General features: G+C 54.9%; 1 protein-coding gene across 1 annotated transcript; it reads left to right on the top strand.

The window, feature by feature from the left end:
- Positions 1-275: 275 nt before the first annotated feature.
- AQP1 (aquaporin 1 (Colton blood group)) lies at positions 276-14,020 on the top strand. The gene is made up of 4 exons (XM_012804372.2): positions 276-873; positions 10,312-10,476; positions 10,818-10,898; positions 12,059-14,020. Exons 1-4 carry the CDS (start codon positions 490-492, stop codon positions 12,236-12,238), a joined length of 810 nt encoding a protein of 269 aa, XP_012659826.1. The 5' UTR covers positions 276-489; the 3' UTR covers positions 12,239-14,020.
- The last annotated feature ends 317 nt before the right edge of the window (positions 14,021-14,337 follow it).

Raw genomic sequence — 14,337 nt, forward strand, 5'->3', positions numbered from 1 at the left:
GCCAGACAGGCAGAATCACAATGTCTGTCTCCAGGGAGGTCAATGTCCACCTGCCGAATCCACCTGCTCCCCTCCAATGTGCTCTGCCTTTGGGCACCCCCTTAGCTTAGCACTTGGGGCGGGGACACCTGGATTTTTCTGGCCTCCTTAGTGGGGCCAGCTTGGAGGAATTTCCCAAAGCCTATTAGAGCACTGGCTGCCTCCTGCCTGCCTCCCTGGGCTGGGCAGGGCCGAGGGCGGAGGGAGAGAGTGAGGGAGGGGGAGAGGAGGAAGAAAAAAAGTTGGCAGGCCGACAGCAGAGCTGTGTCTGCATCCATCCCGAGAGGAGGCCCGTGTGGTGTGGGGCGGGCCGGGCGCAAGGAGAGGCCTTCCTCCCTTTGTGCTCCCCCCGCCCCCCCAGCCTATAAATAGGCCCAGCCCAGGCTGTGGCTCAGCTCTCGGAGGGAGTGAGCACCAGGCAGCAGTCTCCAGCCAAGACCCCTTGCCAGCATGGCCAGCGAGTTCAAAAAGAAGCTCTTCTGGAGGGCAGTGGTGGCTGAGTTCCTGGCCATGACCCTCTTCGTCTTCATCAGCATTGGCTCTGCCCTGGGCTTCAACTACCCGGTGGGGAGCAACCAGACGGCGGTGCAGGACAATGTGAAGGTGTCACTGGCCTTCGGGCTGAGCATTGCCACACTAGCCCAGAGTGTGGGCCACATCAGTGGTGCCCACCTCAACCCGGCCGTAACACTGGGGCTGCTGCTCAGCTGCCAGATCAGCATTCTCCGGGCTGTCATGTACATCATCGCCCAGTGTGTGGGGGCCATTGTCGCCACCGCCATCCTCTCAGGCATCACTTCCTCCCTGCCCATGAACTCGCTCGGCCGCAATGACGTGAGTGGGGTGACCCCAGGCTGGGGGGTTCTGAAGCAGTGCTGAGGGCACTGGTCCCATCCTCTGCCCATTGCGCAGATAGGGTCACTGAGTAACAGAGAGGACAAGAGGTTGCTGGAGGTCATGTAGAGTTGGGATCAGAGTTGGGGCTGTAACTCAGTTATGTCTGAAGCCTAGAAACTGTTTTCTGCCAGGCACTGTGGGAAGCTGAGATCCAGAGAATAATAGTCTTGCCAGCGTCCCCTGTGGGGCATCTGTTGTGGGGAATGAGCTTTGGAGGCAGCTAATGTTGGGCCAACTGTTCTCAGCCCTCAGTCCATGCAGCCAGCTCTCTCCTCCTGTAGCCTTGCACCCACTGTCCCAGCCACCTGCACCAGACACCCACATGTCTGCAGCCAGTTCTGCAAGTGTGTGAACAAGACCCCCTTGGGGAGACCTCAGGCCACCAAGCAGCCCCCCATATTCACACAGGTTCCCAAACAAATTGCCTCCTCTGCCCCCAGGAATCAGACAAAGTTAAAGAAGTGAAGAAAATTGCTGGGGTTGTGTGGGGCAGTTTTCCTGGATTGCAGAGTGGGCCAGGGGCTCGGGCTGGGCTTTGCTTCTGGGCACTGTGTGTGTGTGTGTGTGTGTGTGTGCTTGCTGGCATGGGTCTCTGAGCTTGTGTGAGCTGTGTGCATGTTTGTGCTGCTGTGTGAGGGTGTGGACCATGTGTGCCCAGTGTTCCTGGCTTGAATGGGTCTGGGCTGGGGTCCCTAATGACAGGCAGATGTTGGCAACTGGGTGGCAGCTGCTGAAGCAAATTCCTCCTGGGCTGCTTAGCACAGCTAATTGGCCATTGGCGGCAGCTGCCTGCTGTCAGGGATCTGGGCTTTTCCAGCTCCTCAGCCAAGTGCAAGCTCAGACTGTGCTTGGGCCACAACAGGGGGCATTTTGGCCTGAGAGGCTGAGTACTGCTTGGAGGAGGTTTCCAAGGGCTCAAGGGACGGGCAAGAAGGCTTGTGGACACTCTGTCGGAGGGAGAGAGGCAAAGGTGCAGAGAGGAGGAGTGACTTCTAGTGACATGAGACTGAAAGGGCCCTGGCAGGGCAGACAGGTGTAGAGACAGTGCCAGAGCCTGCTGAGGGCTCTTTGGAGATGGAAGTGGTGATTATAGCAGCTGTTCTCTTGTGTCCCAGTCAAAGTTCAGATCCTGGAGATGACAGTGAGGGAGGCCAGGAGAATGTCTGGTGCAGAGGGCAGCTGGCACGTTCCTGATGAGGGGGGCTTAGCACTTCTCATGTCATAAAGGACACCTTACCCAGCCTCCTTTAGAGCCAACCTCTGCTCAGCCTGAGATTGAAGATTAGCTCCTCAGGTTGGAGTTTAGACTTTAGCCAGGAAGACAGGAACAGAACTCAGGCAGGCCGTATCCCAGTCCCTCTGGTCGCAGTCTCTCCAGTGGGGGTAGAGCTGGTAGCCTTGGGGAGTTCCTCTGGGAAGGGTCAAGTTTGCTCTGGGATTTGGCTGGGCACAATGAGGGTGGGGAAAGGTCCCGATAGGGGACAGGTTGAGACTCCCAGGCCTTCTGGTCCCATCTTGTCCCTCCCATCTCAAGGGACAGACCCTGTGCACTTGCTGGCAAAGGCTTTGCTCTCTGTGCTATGGCATCCCAGGCAGGAGGGTGGGGCCCCTTCAGTGCCATCTAGATCCAGCCACACCCTGCTCTGGTGCCCCGTCCCCTCCCTGGCCTTCATTTTCCAGAGTCTCCCCGATATCTGGGCTGGATAGGTTGCTGATGGAAGAGAAAAAGCAATCTAGTGTGGGGCTGGCCCTGGGCCAGGGTGGGCTCAGGGGTTCACAGGCTACCTGCCTCTGGCTTGCTGGGTGTCCTTCGTGCCAAAGGCCCTGAAGCTGCTGACATCTCTGGTCCCTGCCCCTGTTACCAGCTCACATTGTTGCCTCAGGTTTATCACCTATCCCTGGGGCTGGCTGAAAGGCCCCTGAGGCCAGGCCCAGGAGGGCAATGCTTAGTGTAGGCACCAGGCATTACAGGGCTCAGGTGCCACCATGTCCAGACACTAGAGGGCTGGGGTTCAAGAGCACAGATCAGGCTCATAAACAGAGAAGGTGTCCCCTGAAAGGGGGATATGGAGGAGCCTGGGGTGGTCTCAATGTCTCAGGAGGGGCAGAACAAGGTGGGCAGCAGGCCACACGTGCTCCACACCCCAGGGGAGGCTCCCACAGCCACTCTGGGCCTGGGCTCCACCCTGGCCAAAACCTGGGTGGGTCAAGTTGTTGGCATGGAGATTTCCGAGGAAAATAGGGAAAGAAGTGACAGGAAGCGGTTGGGGTGAGTCAGGGGGTGTCCCCTAGGGACGTGGTGGAGACTACTTTCTCCTGACTGAGTCAGGATTCAGGATACACCCTGGAGAGTTCGAGGGCCTTCATGCAGTCCTGGCGGATTCTAAAAGCCAAATTCTAATTTTGGCCATGGGTGAGAAGCCCTGTGGCTGGGGTGGGCACTCTGGCCTGTGATGCCACACTGCTGCCCTAGCCAGTGTGGCCCTAGTTCCCATCTGTGAAATAGAGACATTGCTGGGTGTGGCTGGGCTCTGGGAAGCAGGAGACACTGGTGACTCGGAGTGCTCACAGGTATTGGCTTTTCTCATTCTGTTTACTGCCTCCTGCCAGGACCTGCTGGGGGCTGAGTGCAGGGCTGAGTCAGCCGGGCTGATAAGCCCCCCACAACAGCAGAGAGGTAGAGCAGGAGGCAGGTATGATAAGAGGTGTCAGGGCAGGCCAGGAACTTCTGAACTTGAAGGGTAGGAGGGCCAGGAAGACTTCAGACAGGAGGTGCCACATGAGGCTCCGGAGAAGGAAGGGGCTTCTAGGCAGAGGGACCGCATCAGCACAGGCGGGGAGGCAGTGGGGACCGTGGCCCAGAGTGCTGGGCATGGTCAGACTGGAGGTAGTGGTGGTAGGGTAGGGCTCTGGAAGGAAGTGAGGGCCTAAGGTTTGGACCAGAGGCCCTCACCTCCTCAGATCACTGTCTCTGACAGTGAACTGGAGGGAGCTGGATTTCTAGGCCTGTGATTTCAGCCTCTGGGGCAGGGGCAAATATTCTCTCTTTGGCATCCCCCCTCAGCCCTGCTGACTCAGGGCCTGACTGCTGGGAAAATGCTTGTACATGCAGCAGCCTCTGGGACCTGACCCCAGCCCTACGCTGTCCCCCTCTCCCAGTTTCCTGGGCCTCAGTTTCCCTGACCAAAGAGTGAGGGGGCCCCCACTATACCACCTTCCAGAGCTCAGAGGTGGGCTGGGGAAGGGGGAGCCAGAGTTTCTGATGTCCCCTGCTCAGCCTAGCCTGCCCAGGGAGGGGCAGGGGGCTGGGTAGTGATGCCGCAGCTGGGACATATAATTACTGTTTCCATCCAGAGCCAGATGAGGGGGAGGGCACAGAGAGAGGCAGGAGCTTTGCGGTGGAGGCTTCCTCACCATGGAAAATTCTGAGGCTGTTTCCCTGTTAGGGCCTTCAGAGCAGCCCCCCCAAGTCCCAGCATGAACTGCCCCCTGCTAATACTGACCAGGGCTTGTCCTGGAACATGCATCTGAAGGAGTGATGCTCTGATACAGGACAGGACCTGCTGAGGGCACTTGCCCATCCACAGCCTCCTCTCACACTGTGCCTCCCCCTCCACACAGCCTTCCAGCAGTGCAGGTGGGGCTACTAGCTCATTCCAAGACAATTCCATGTAGTCTTCCCCAGCCTGACTTCAGGGTCAGATGGTGCTCCCCACTCTCTCTAGGGAACCCACCCATCAGGGCCACAATCCCTACTCCTTGGAAATACCAGTGTCGTCTGGGTTCTCCCAAATGACTGGGATCCAGGCCCTCACACCTGGAGGTGTGGGCAGAAAATGCTGTCCATAGACCCCACCCATGGCCAGGGCTTCTCTCTGGGACCAGAGAGCTCCTTGTCTGGTGGAATGGCTCCCAGGGGATCAGTGAGGGGCTGTATTTACTCAGCCAAGGAGCTACAGTTTTTGTTGGGGGGGGGGGTCAAGTATACCCTGAGGCTGAAACCCCTAACTCAGAAGTTGGCAGAAAAGACTGGAAAATGGCCCAGCCTCTTTAGCAGTTTCAGTGCCTGAAATCTCACCATCGGGGCCTCTTGAGAGGCAGATTTCTGCTCATGGTGGCAAAGGATTTTTCTCTTTTATGGAGAAAGGGCTTCCTCTAAGCCAGTGAGCGTCTCGTCATTAGGGATGTGCAAGTAGAAGCCATCTGCTGGGGAGGCTGCTCTGGTGTGTCTGGCTTGCCAGAGGTCCAGTGGGGGTGGGTAGGAGGTTCTGTGACACAGCTGTGCTGTGCTGAGACCAGCAGCGCCAATAGCCTTGTTTAGATCCTGGCCTGGAGAATGACCAGTTCAATGCCAGGCAGGGAGGAATTCTGGAGACTGGGGCGAGAATTGGGGCCACGGCCTTCATTTTACAGATGGAGAAAGTGAGGTACAGAGTTGTGGAGGCTTTCAAGGTGGCAGAGTGAGTCGTGTCGGGGCAGAACCATGCTCCCAGCCTTTTGCCTCCCAGGCTTTATTCTTTGTGCGGCTCCAAAGTGCACACGCTCACAATGTACAAATACACACACATGCTCACATATGAGGAGGGCACACCCACAGGACACAGAGGGCATTCTTAAAATTGGGTGGTCCCACTCAGGCCCTGCAATACCAGGAGGGGCAGGTGGGGGTTGCTCAGTGGAGCCTCTTCCTTTCCCTGCCCTGGAGCAAGGGAAGGAAGGCGGGAGGGAAGGAGGAAGCCATTGCTTTGTGTATTGTTTCTTGTCAGGAAAGTGAAACGGCTTCTTGGAGCAAATAAAGGGCTCTCTGAGAGTTGCTGCTTTCTCACTGGTGGGGCTTTTTTCCCTTTTCCTCTGCCCCTCTGCAGGCAGTAGTGGCATCTGTGTGGGGGTGTGATGCACAGGGACGTGGCAACACACTCAGAAATGCCATCAGACACAGTGATACAAACACACAGCTCAGCCTCCCAGGGCCTGGTGCTGTGCAGAGGCCCTCTCAATGACAGCTGGTGTCCTGAGTCTTGCCTCTTCCCGGGAACTGCTGAGAGCATTTGGCCAGCACCTGATCATTTTGTTTAAATGTCTCCCAGGGGATTAAAAAGAGTGTACATGCTCTAATTTATTTATTTTTTGTATTTTCCTTAAATCAAGCTTGTTAATTATAGATGGTATAATTGTAGATGGTTCAAATCTACATGTTCATGTTATTGGTATTTTTTAATTGTTTCAATCTGTCAATTTCTAAGGAAGGATTGTTGAAATCTTTCACCCTTCTAATGGATTAATCCAATTTTCCTTGTAATTCTGTCAATTTTTGCCTTGCTTATTTTTAGGCTATATTGTTTGGTGCATATAGGCTGGGGATTTTTGTAGGATTTTTGTTTTGTTTTGTTTTGTTTTGAGATAGAGTCTCATTATGTCCCCCTTGGTAGAGTGCCGTGATGTCATAGTTCACAGCAACCTCAAACTCTTGTGCTTAAGTGATTCTCTTGCCTCAGCCTCTCAAGTAGCTGGGACTACAGGCGCCCACCACAACACCTGGCTATTTTTCTGTTGCAGTTGTAATTGTTGCTTAGCTGGCCCAGGCTGTGTTTGAACCCAGCCATAACCACTGTGCTACAGGCACCCAGCCTTTTATAGTGATTTTATACACTATTTAAAAAATTAGTTATATTATGATAGAATTAATGTACACAATTATGATCTAATAAAAAAATTAAAAATAAAATAAAATAAAAATGTAGTTATTATGTAACAAGCCCATTTAAGGTCTAGCTAACAAAAAAGAGAAAGAGAATCATCCCCAGGCACATGGGGCCATCCATAGATATAGCAGACACCAATCCACAAAGACACATGGAGGCCCACAAAACTGTGAATACCCCCCATGCACATGTGCATATGCATGGAGGGGTGACATGCTGAGGCCTAGTAAGTTTTCTCTACTATCCAGTACTGAGTCCTGGGTAGCACTGGGGTGGGTGGGGCAGGCCTCCGTGTTGCCTGTCTGCTGTCCCTCCAGAGCAAAGTCTCAGGGCATTAGTTGGACCTATCTCTGGAGCCTGTTGCTCTTTAAGGGTGGGCTGCTGTTGCCCAGGCCAAATCAGCAGCCCTGGGCCTCAGAAACTACTCTGGCTGGTCTGCCCACAAGCACCAGGGAAGGTTCAGAGCCCACTGTCTGGAGGGGTTAGCCCTGGCTGTCCTAGAGCTCAAGACACATTGGCAGACACAGGCTCCCTTCTGCCAGTTCCCCAGCTCAAACTGAGAACAGCCAGGGGTAGCCAGTGCATTGTCCTATCAGTGAGGGGTGGCATTGACCATGGGGCAAGGATGCCAGCTTTGCTGTCTCCTCCCTGAACCTCATCCTTCCCATCTGTTACCTTAATGAATGGTTGCACAGGCTGCCCTGTAAGGCCCCCAGGGGCTAATGTTTGGCCCATGGTCTCCTAGCTAGAAAGGGAATAAAAGAGCCCTGGGTCCAGAGAGTTTCTCTGGAGCAGGCTGCCTCTAGAGAGGGTGGGAGTTCTAGAAAATTGGCATTCTCTGCCACTTCTGTCACTACACAGTGAGCCTCTCTGCAGGAGTTTGGGCAGGGGACACTGGTGGTCCCCCACACTGTCCTCACCGAGCTTCCAGGCCAGGAGGAGACAAGGTGCCCCCATAGGCTGCAGGAGGTTCCTTTCCTACAAGACATGCAGAGAGGTCAACCAGGGCACAGCAGGTCTGGGGCAGAAGTCAATGCCAGCTAGGGATCCATCCGGAAAGGCTTCTAGGAGCTAGTAGGGTGTGAACAATAGGCTTAAATGGGTTTGGTATACAAACAGAGCTTTTATCTTCTAATTATTGTGGATTATTATATAGCTTACACCTGCATTTACAACACTGATTGTTATTTTTTGTTTTCTTCTCTCAATCAGTGAAATATGAGACCCAGGCAGGGGAGGGGAAACTACCTAGGGATATGCAAACATGTATTTTTTCCATTAACCAATGACCACAACTGGGATTGGCCCTATTTAAGCAATTATTTCAAATTTAATGGGTTGCAAACAACATAAGTTTCAAATTGTTTACCTGCTCTTTCCTGGACATTGTTTTAGTGGGTCTTATCTGTCCCTTCCGGTGCTGAATTATCAAGTACTTCCAGATGTGAATAATCAAGTGTGTTAGGAAGTTGAAGGAAGGTTGTCAGTAGCTGCTACTCCCACTGGGGAGGCTTACTGGTGGTGATGGTAGTGAGTATTAGAAAGAAAGGTTATCAGTCCAAGTGTTGTTCAGCAATCAGGAAGAGGGTGCATTCCTGAGTTCTTAGGGTGGGCGGCTGCCCCTTCTCCCCCAGGACTCTGAGCACTGGGCCTAGAACTGTGATTCCTGATTTGCCCACTTTGTACCCTCTGCTCTGATCCATACCTTAGGGTAGGAACTGGGACTCCCAGATCTAGTTAAGAACCAGAGGAGGAAGTTAGTCTCCCTAACCTCCTGCTGTATCTGTGAGAGGGGCGGGGAAGAGGCAGAGGGAGTCTGAAGCAGGAGCCTCTTACAGGGGTGGCTCCCTTAATCAGCCTGGAAGGGCTGGTTTTAGAACTCCTGCCAGCTAGCTATTAGATGACCCTGGGGAGCAGGGAGAGGAGAAGAGGCCGTGAGCTTCTGAGTGCTCAGATACAGAGGAGTGAACCTCACAGGTGTGAGCAAGGCTGGGCATCAGTACCAGCCTCATCTCACAGCCTTACCTCCACCCTGGGCAAGCCTCTGCCCCCAGCTCTAGTTACCTCACTCCCTTCTGCACACCCCTCGTCCCCAGTGCAGACAGGGTCCTTGCCCTTCTGCCTATCCCCAAACATTATGTATATGGTAAGAAAACCAGAACAAGAGCCAACCCTTTCCAAATGCCCTATTGCCTTTGAATCTCCCACCTGCTCTGGCCCCTATTGCCTTTGAACCTCCCACCTGCTCTGGAGAGTGGCCATGGACAATTACATCCATTATACAGATGGAGAAACTGAGGACAAGAGAGGGGACAGGCCATGTTCGTGGTACCAGCAAGTAGAAAAGTCAAGACCTGAATACAGGCCTTCTGCCTCTGCCACCCTGCCTGGGGGCCGAAAGAGAACTGGGCATTGGCCAGAGGGCTGGCATACATAAGGGGATGCAGCTCTGGGGTCGGCCAGGAAAGGCCCAGAGCTGGGGCTGCAAGGCAGAGGAGGGGATGTGAGTCATTCCCTGTAATCCAGGGCTGTAGACAAAGGCGGGAAAAGAATTGTTCTTGTAAGATGGCCTCAGGGTGGAGCTGGGAAAACCTCTGGAGAGTTAGAGGTGTGAGGCACCCACTTAGGATTGTGCAAAATCTCCTATGGCCTTGGAGAGCCCACATATCCTCAGGGTGGGAACCGGGAAGTGAGACTCTAGCTCTGGCTTGTAGGGATGCCTTATCCCTGCCGGGAAGAAGGCAGCCCGAGTGGCCATATCTGGGCATCTCTGCAAGTGGGCCTTCGTCTGTGTGGTCCAGCTCCCTCATGGGGGTGCACCTGGCCCTTGGGACCCCCACATGGAGGAGGGTGCAGGGGCTCCCTGGTGCAGCTGCAGGGGGAGGGCTTTTGTGACCTCATGGTAGCTCCCACTGCTTCTTTCCATGACTCATGTTTCTAAAAGTGGCCCAGGAGCAAGTGGCAGCCAGACAGTGGTGGCGGGGCCTATGTGGCCAGGAAGAGGGAAGGCAAGATGGGGCAGGGAGGCGAGAGAAAGGAGAGAGAAGGAGAGATGGCGAGGTCTGAGCAAGAAGAAATGGGAGAGAGTCCTGGATGTGGGGAGACAGAGAAGAGTAAAAGAGGAGAGACAGATGGTGGAGGCAACAAGGGAGACAGGCACAAAGGAGAGGGAGAGACAGACAGCGACTGAGGGATGGGGGACTAACTGGAGAAGGCGCCCCCAGATTTGAGATCTTTAGCTGTAGCAGGGCATGAGGTGGAGTGCTATGACTTCAGGGGTATGAAGCCATGTACCTGGCTTGGCTATCCCACCCGTTTTCGTGTGTGCTAGGAATGTCCCTGACCGTCTCCTCCCATGCCTGGGCTCGGCCCTTGCCCATGACCTTGGGTACCTTGGCCTGGATGCAGCCGAATGTGGGGGCCCCAGCTCAGCCTAGGCCTCTGTGGCCTCTAGGGAGAGTGGCAGGGCCTAGGCAGATGCTAGGGCTCAGCTGAGGTCATCCCCTGCTGTGGGAGGCACAGGCCTGATTTCCACCTCATAGGCATGTGAGGGGCTGAATGATGGGATCTGATGGCACTGAGGGGTTGGCCATAAGGAGATTGGGGGGCCTGAGAGGCCTGGGACAGGGTCTCTGCCGCCCTGCTCACTGGGCATCACTGTCCTCCCCTACAGCTGGCCAATGGTGTGAACGCAGGCCAAGGCCTGGGCATCGAGATCATCGGCACCCTGCAGCTAGTACTGTGTGTGCTGGCCACCACGGACCGGAGGCGCCGTGACCTTGGTGGCTCAGCCCCCCTTGCCATTGGCCTTTCTGTAGCCCTGGGACATCTGCTGGCGGTAAGTGGGGGCCCTCCCAGGTGGGGTTGAGGGGAGACGGCAGGGGCTGGTGGGGTGTCCCACCATGGGCAGTGGTGGGACACCCCAATGTGCTATCATAAGGTGGGGGGATAGTGCTCTGAGGGGCTGAGGGGCTGAGGCAGGGTCCTGCCCAGGATAGGGAAGCACAGGGACTTCCCTGCCAGCTTTCTGGGTTGGTGCCCCTCTCTCTGTCTGGATCTCACTGTCCCCTCTTGTTCACTCTCTGTCCCTCCTTATCACTTTCTCTTCCCCTTTGTATCTCTGCCTTTGCCCTTGACCTCCCTCTCTTCTCCCCTGACCCTGGTCTGTCTCCCTCACAGATTGACTACACCGGCTGTGGTATTAACCCTGCTCGGTCCTTTGGCTCTGCGGTGATCACCCACAATTTTAGCAACCACTGGGTAAGCGACCCACGGGCTGACCCCACCCAGTGGAGGGTGGGTGGGAGGCTTGGGCATCATCTGGTAAGCCCGACACCACCCTTGTGGTTCCTTTCTCATCGTAGTAACTCTGGGAGATGGCCAGGGCAGAGAAAGTCAGGAAACTGAGACTTGAGATGAAGGGATGGGGGAGGCCCCCTGTGAGCAGTTGTAGGTCTGACCTTTGCTCTCCTGGCCAATACCTACTCCATGCTGCTGACCCCAAGTCATCCCCACAGTGTAGTGACACCCTGGGTCCCAATTCTGGCCCTGCCACTTTCTGATTCAGTGTGACCTGGAGCGGCCTGCCTAGGCTTTTGGTGCCTCTGGTTCCTGACCTGTGAAGCGGGGACATGGTAGTTTCTACTTCCCCAGGTTTCCAGGAGGAGGAAAGGATACACTCTGTAAACAGCACAGCATGGAAGGAGTGCTCAGTGGCTCTCAGCTGTTACTGCTGACGGTGTGGGTGTTGTAGGCCAATCTTTACTGGGCTGTCTCGGGGGCCCTTCCAAAGCTGGGGAGGGTGAGGGCAATGGCCACCCTCAAGAAGAGGCTGGAGCTAGCTGTGGTTGGCTGTGGTGGCTCACACCTATAATCCCAGCACTTTGGCAGCTGAGGCCAGAGGATTGCTTGAGGTCAGGTGTTTGACACCAGCCTAGGCAACAGAGCAAGACCCCATCTCTACAAAAAGCAGAAAACCTAACTGGGCATTGTGGCATGCACCTGTAGTCCCTGCTACTACTCAGGAGGCTGAGGTGGAATGATCACTTGCGCCCAGGAGTTTGAGGTTGCTGTGAGCTATGAAGACATCACTGCTCTCTAGTCTGGATGAATCCTGGGTGAGGTCATGTGTCAAAATGAAAAAAAAATAAAAAGACAAAAGAAGTGGCTGGTAATGACCATGCCACATGAGGCAAGGACATGACTCTACCACACAACCTGTCCTGGGCATTTCTGGGGGTGCTGCAGCCAGGGTGCTGGAGTTTGGCACTGCTGGCCTCTGTCCCAGTCTGGGAGAGAACCCATCTGCTAGGGTAGGGGGTGAAGGGACCTCTGACACAGCTTCCCAGGGGAGGGGGGCTTTCAGTGGCACCTCCAGGACTGGGTCAGATGCCATCTGAGCACATCTGCTCTGTTTCTAGATTTTCTGGGTTGGGCCGTTCATTGGGGGCGCCCTGGCTGTGCTCATCTACGACTTCATCCTGGCCCCACGCAGCAGCGACCTTACAGACCGTGTGAAGGTGTGGACCAGCGGCCAGGTGGAGGAGTATGACCTGGACTCTGACGACGTCAACTCCAGGGTGGAAATGAAGCCCAAGTAGAAGCAGTCTGGCCCAGCATCCACGTGGGGGGCGGGAGTGGGTGGAGGGGGGGAAGGGTGAAACCCATACTGCAGACACTCTGACCAGCTGGCCAAAGTCACTTCCCACGATCTGCCAGACCTGCGTGGTCAAGCCTCATTTGGCGGCGTTTTTATCTCTTTCTTTCTCTTTCTCTGTTTCCTGGCCTTAGAGCTTCCTGGGGATGCAGATTTACCAACTCTCCCACTCCCTAGAAGTAACGGAGGAGGTGAAAGAGAGGGACCCACCTGCTAGTTGTTCCCTCAGAGTGTGATGGGAGGTTGCCACAAAGTCCCCCCTCATCCCAAAGTTGCTCACCGACTCACCTGCATGGGTGTCTGGGTTCCACCATTGTTGCTCTGTGCCTTTTGGCGTGGTCCTTCTCTGGATAGGTGCTTTGCCCTTGTGGTACTCTGAAGGGCAGGGGGTCCCAGGAGGTGCAGGGGCAGGAGTGAGCCGCAGACAAGCCCTGGCCCTTTGGGTCAGTCTGCTCCCAGGGCCCTTCCATCAGATGTGCTATATGTGGAATCATCCCTATCTCAGTGATCTGGAAGTGGCAGGCCAGAGCTCTATGCCCCAAGGCCCCTGTAGGACTCTGCAAGTATAGACACAGCCTGGTTCTAGAAGAGGTAGTCTAGACTGGTGCTGCTTTTCCCACCTGCCCTGAGTCCTTTCCCCAAGGACATAGCTGCAGTCACACCTCTTGGCGCATGTGTGTGCACGTGCGGGCAGGCTGCATAGCAGAGAGCCCCTCTATGGAGAGGTGTCTCCAGGCGGCCTGCTCTTGCAGAATGAAGACCATTTTGGTGGGGGAAAGAATGTTCCTGTAACTTCATTGAGTTTTTAGTGAGGCTTTTTCCACCTATGAATGCATCATATTGATCATTACTTCAGGCTTTCCACTTCCTCTTGCCAATGTATAGACACAGGTCATCATTATGCCAGTGAGTGTTTATCACAGAGCACTTGGGTTATCTAAAGGCCACAGCCTGAGTATAGAATGACCATGATGCAGATGAGCCCAAGCAGCCAGATGCCCTTGCTGGGCCCCTGGCTGATCCTGAGCAGGGAGGAGCATGTCCTGCAGTTCTTCTGGAGCCCCTGTGTGGAGGCCCCGGGGCATAGGCTTGCCTTGTTGGCCGCCACAGCCTTTCCTCCTCACTGACCTAGAGGGAAGAGGCCATGCCTTGGCCTGATGAAGTAGCTGCTGGGGCAGCCCAGGGACAGTTCAGAGCACAGAGTCTACTTGGAGGCTGGATTCTTACACTCAGCTATCTACATAAGTCCATTCAATCCCAAGGGCCAGAGCAGCTCTGCTGCTGTGCCCTTAGCAATGATGGTAGCAGAAACCAAGAGACATGATGGCACAGGTATTTAGAAGCAGTGGGACAACCAGGAGGCCCCTAACTGTCACCAACACATCACATCTGCACACTCTCTTCTCCATTCCCTAGCAGGGACTTCTAGCCCATTTAATGGATAAGGAAACTGAAGTCCAAGGTCCCACAGCTAGAGAATGATGTGGCCAAGTCTAGCACTAGTGCTACTCCCTGGACCGTGAGGTTGCCCCTCTCACTCCCAGCTTTGCTGCTCCCTGGGTGGTGGCCAGGGGCCGGGGGAGGGTGGTGGTGGTGAGGGTAGTAATGGAGGGGAGGGGGCATCCCCACCCTGCCTGGTTCTGGCTGCTGTGTACCAGGACCCTGCATCTGTCTGCTCTGCGTATATGTCTCTTTGGAATTGGAATTTCGTTATATATTAAGAAAATAAAGGAAAATGACTTACAAGGTCCTCCTGTCTTCCTGTAGTGTTTCTTCTTCTGGAGATATGTCCCACAAGCATTCTATGTGTATGCAAGGACATCAGTCCCACTGCTAAGGATCCAGTCTAAGGAGGAACCATGGTCTGCCCTCCTGCCCTCAGGACCCCTGGGAGCAGGGGAAGGACACAGCTTCAGCACTGAATGCCCTGTGAGGGACACAGGGTCCTGCCCAGAGTAGGGAGACTTCCAAGCCCCAGTGGGATGACTTGGAGATCTGGGGGCAGCTGGAAGGGCAGGGTTCTGACCAGGTTAAATGGGGTGA

Source organism: Otolemur garnettii, unplaced genomic scaffold, assembly GCF_000181295.1.
Source record: "Otolemur garnettii isolate 467f Iridium unplaced genomic scaffold, OtoGar3 scaffold00028, whole genome shotgun sequence".
NCBI lineage: Eukaryota > Metazoa > Chordata > Mammalia > Primates > Galagidae > Otolemur > Otolemur garnettii.

What these genes read in the sequence shown, in the direction of transcription:
- AQP1 (XM_012804372.2), top strand. Translation starts at nt 490, where the DNA reads ATGGCCAGCGAGTTCAAAAAGAAGCTCTTCTGGAGGGCAGTGGTGGCT. An exon ending in CCCTGGGACATCTGCTGGCG is followed by an intron (nt 10,477 to 10,817) that starts GTAAGTGGGGGC and finishes TCTCCCTCACAG; the next exon opens with ATTGACTACACCGGCTGTGG. An exon ending in ACAATTTTAGCAACCACTGG is followed by an intron (nt 10,899 to 12,058) that starts GTAAGCGACCCA and finishes CTCTGTTTCTAG; the next exon opens with ATTTTCTGGGTTGGGCCGTT.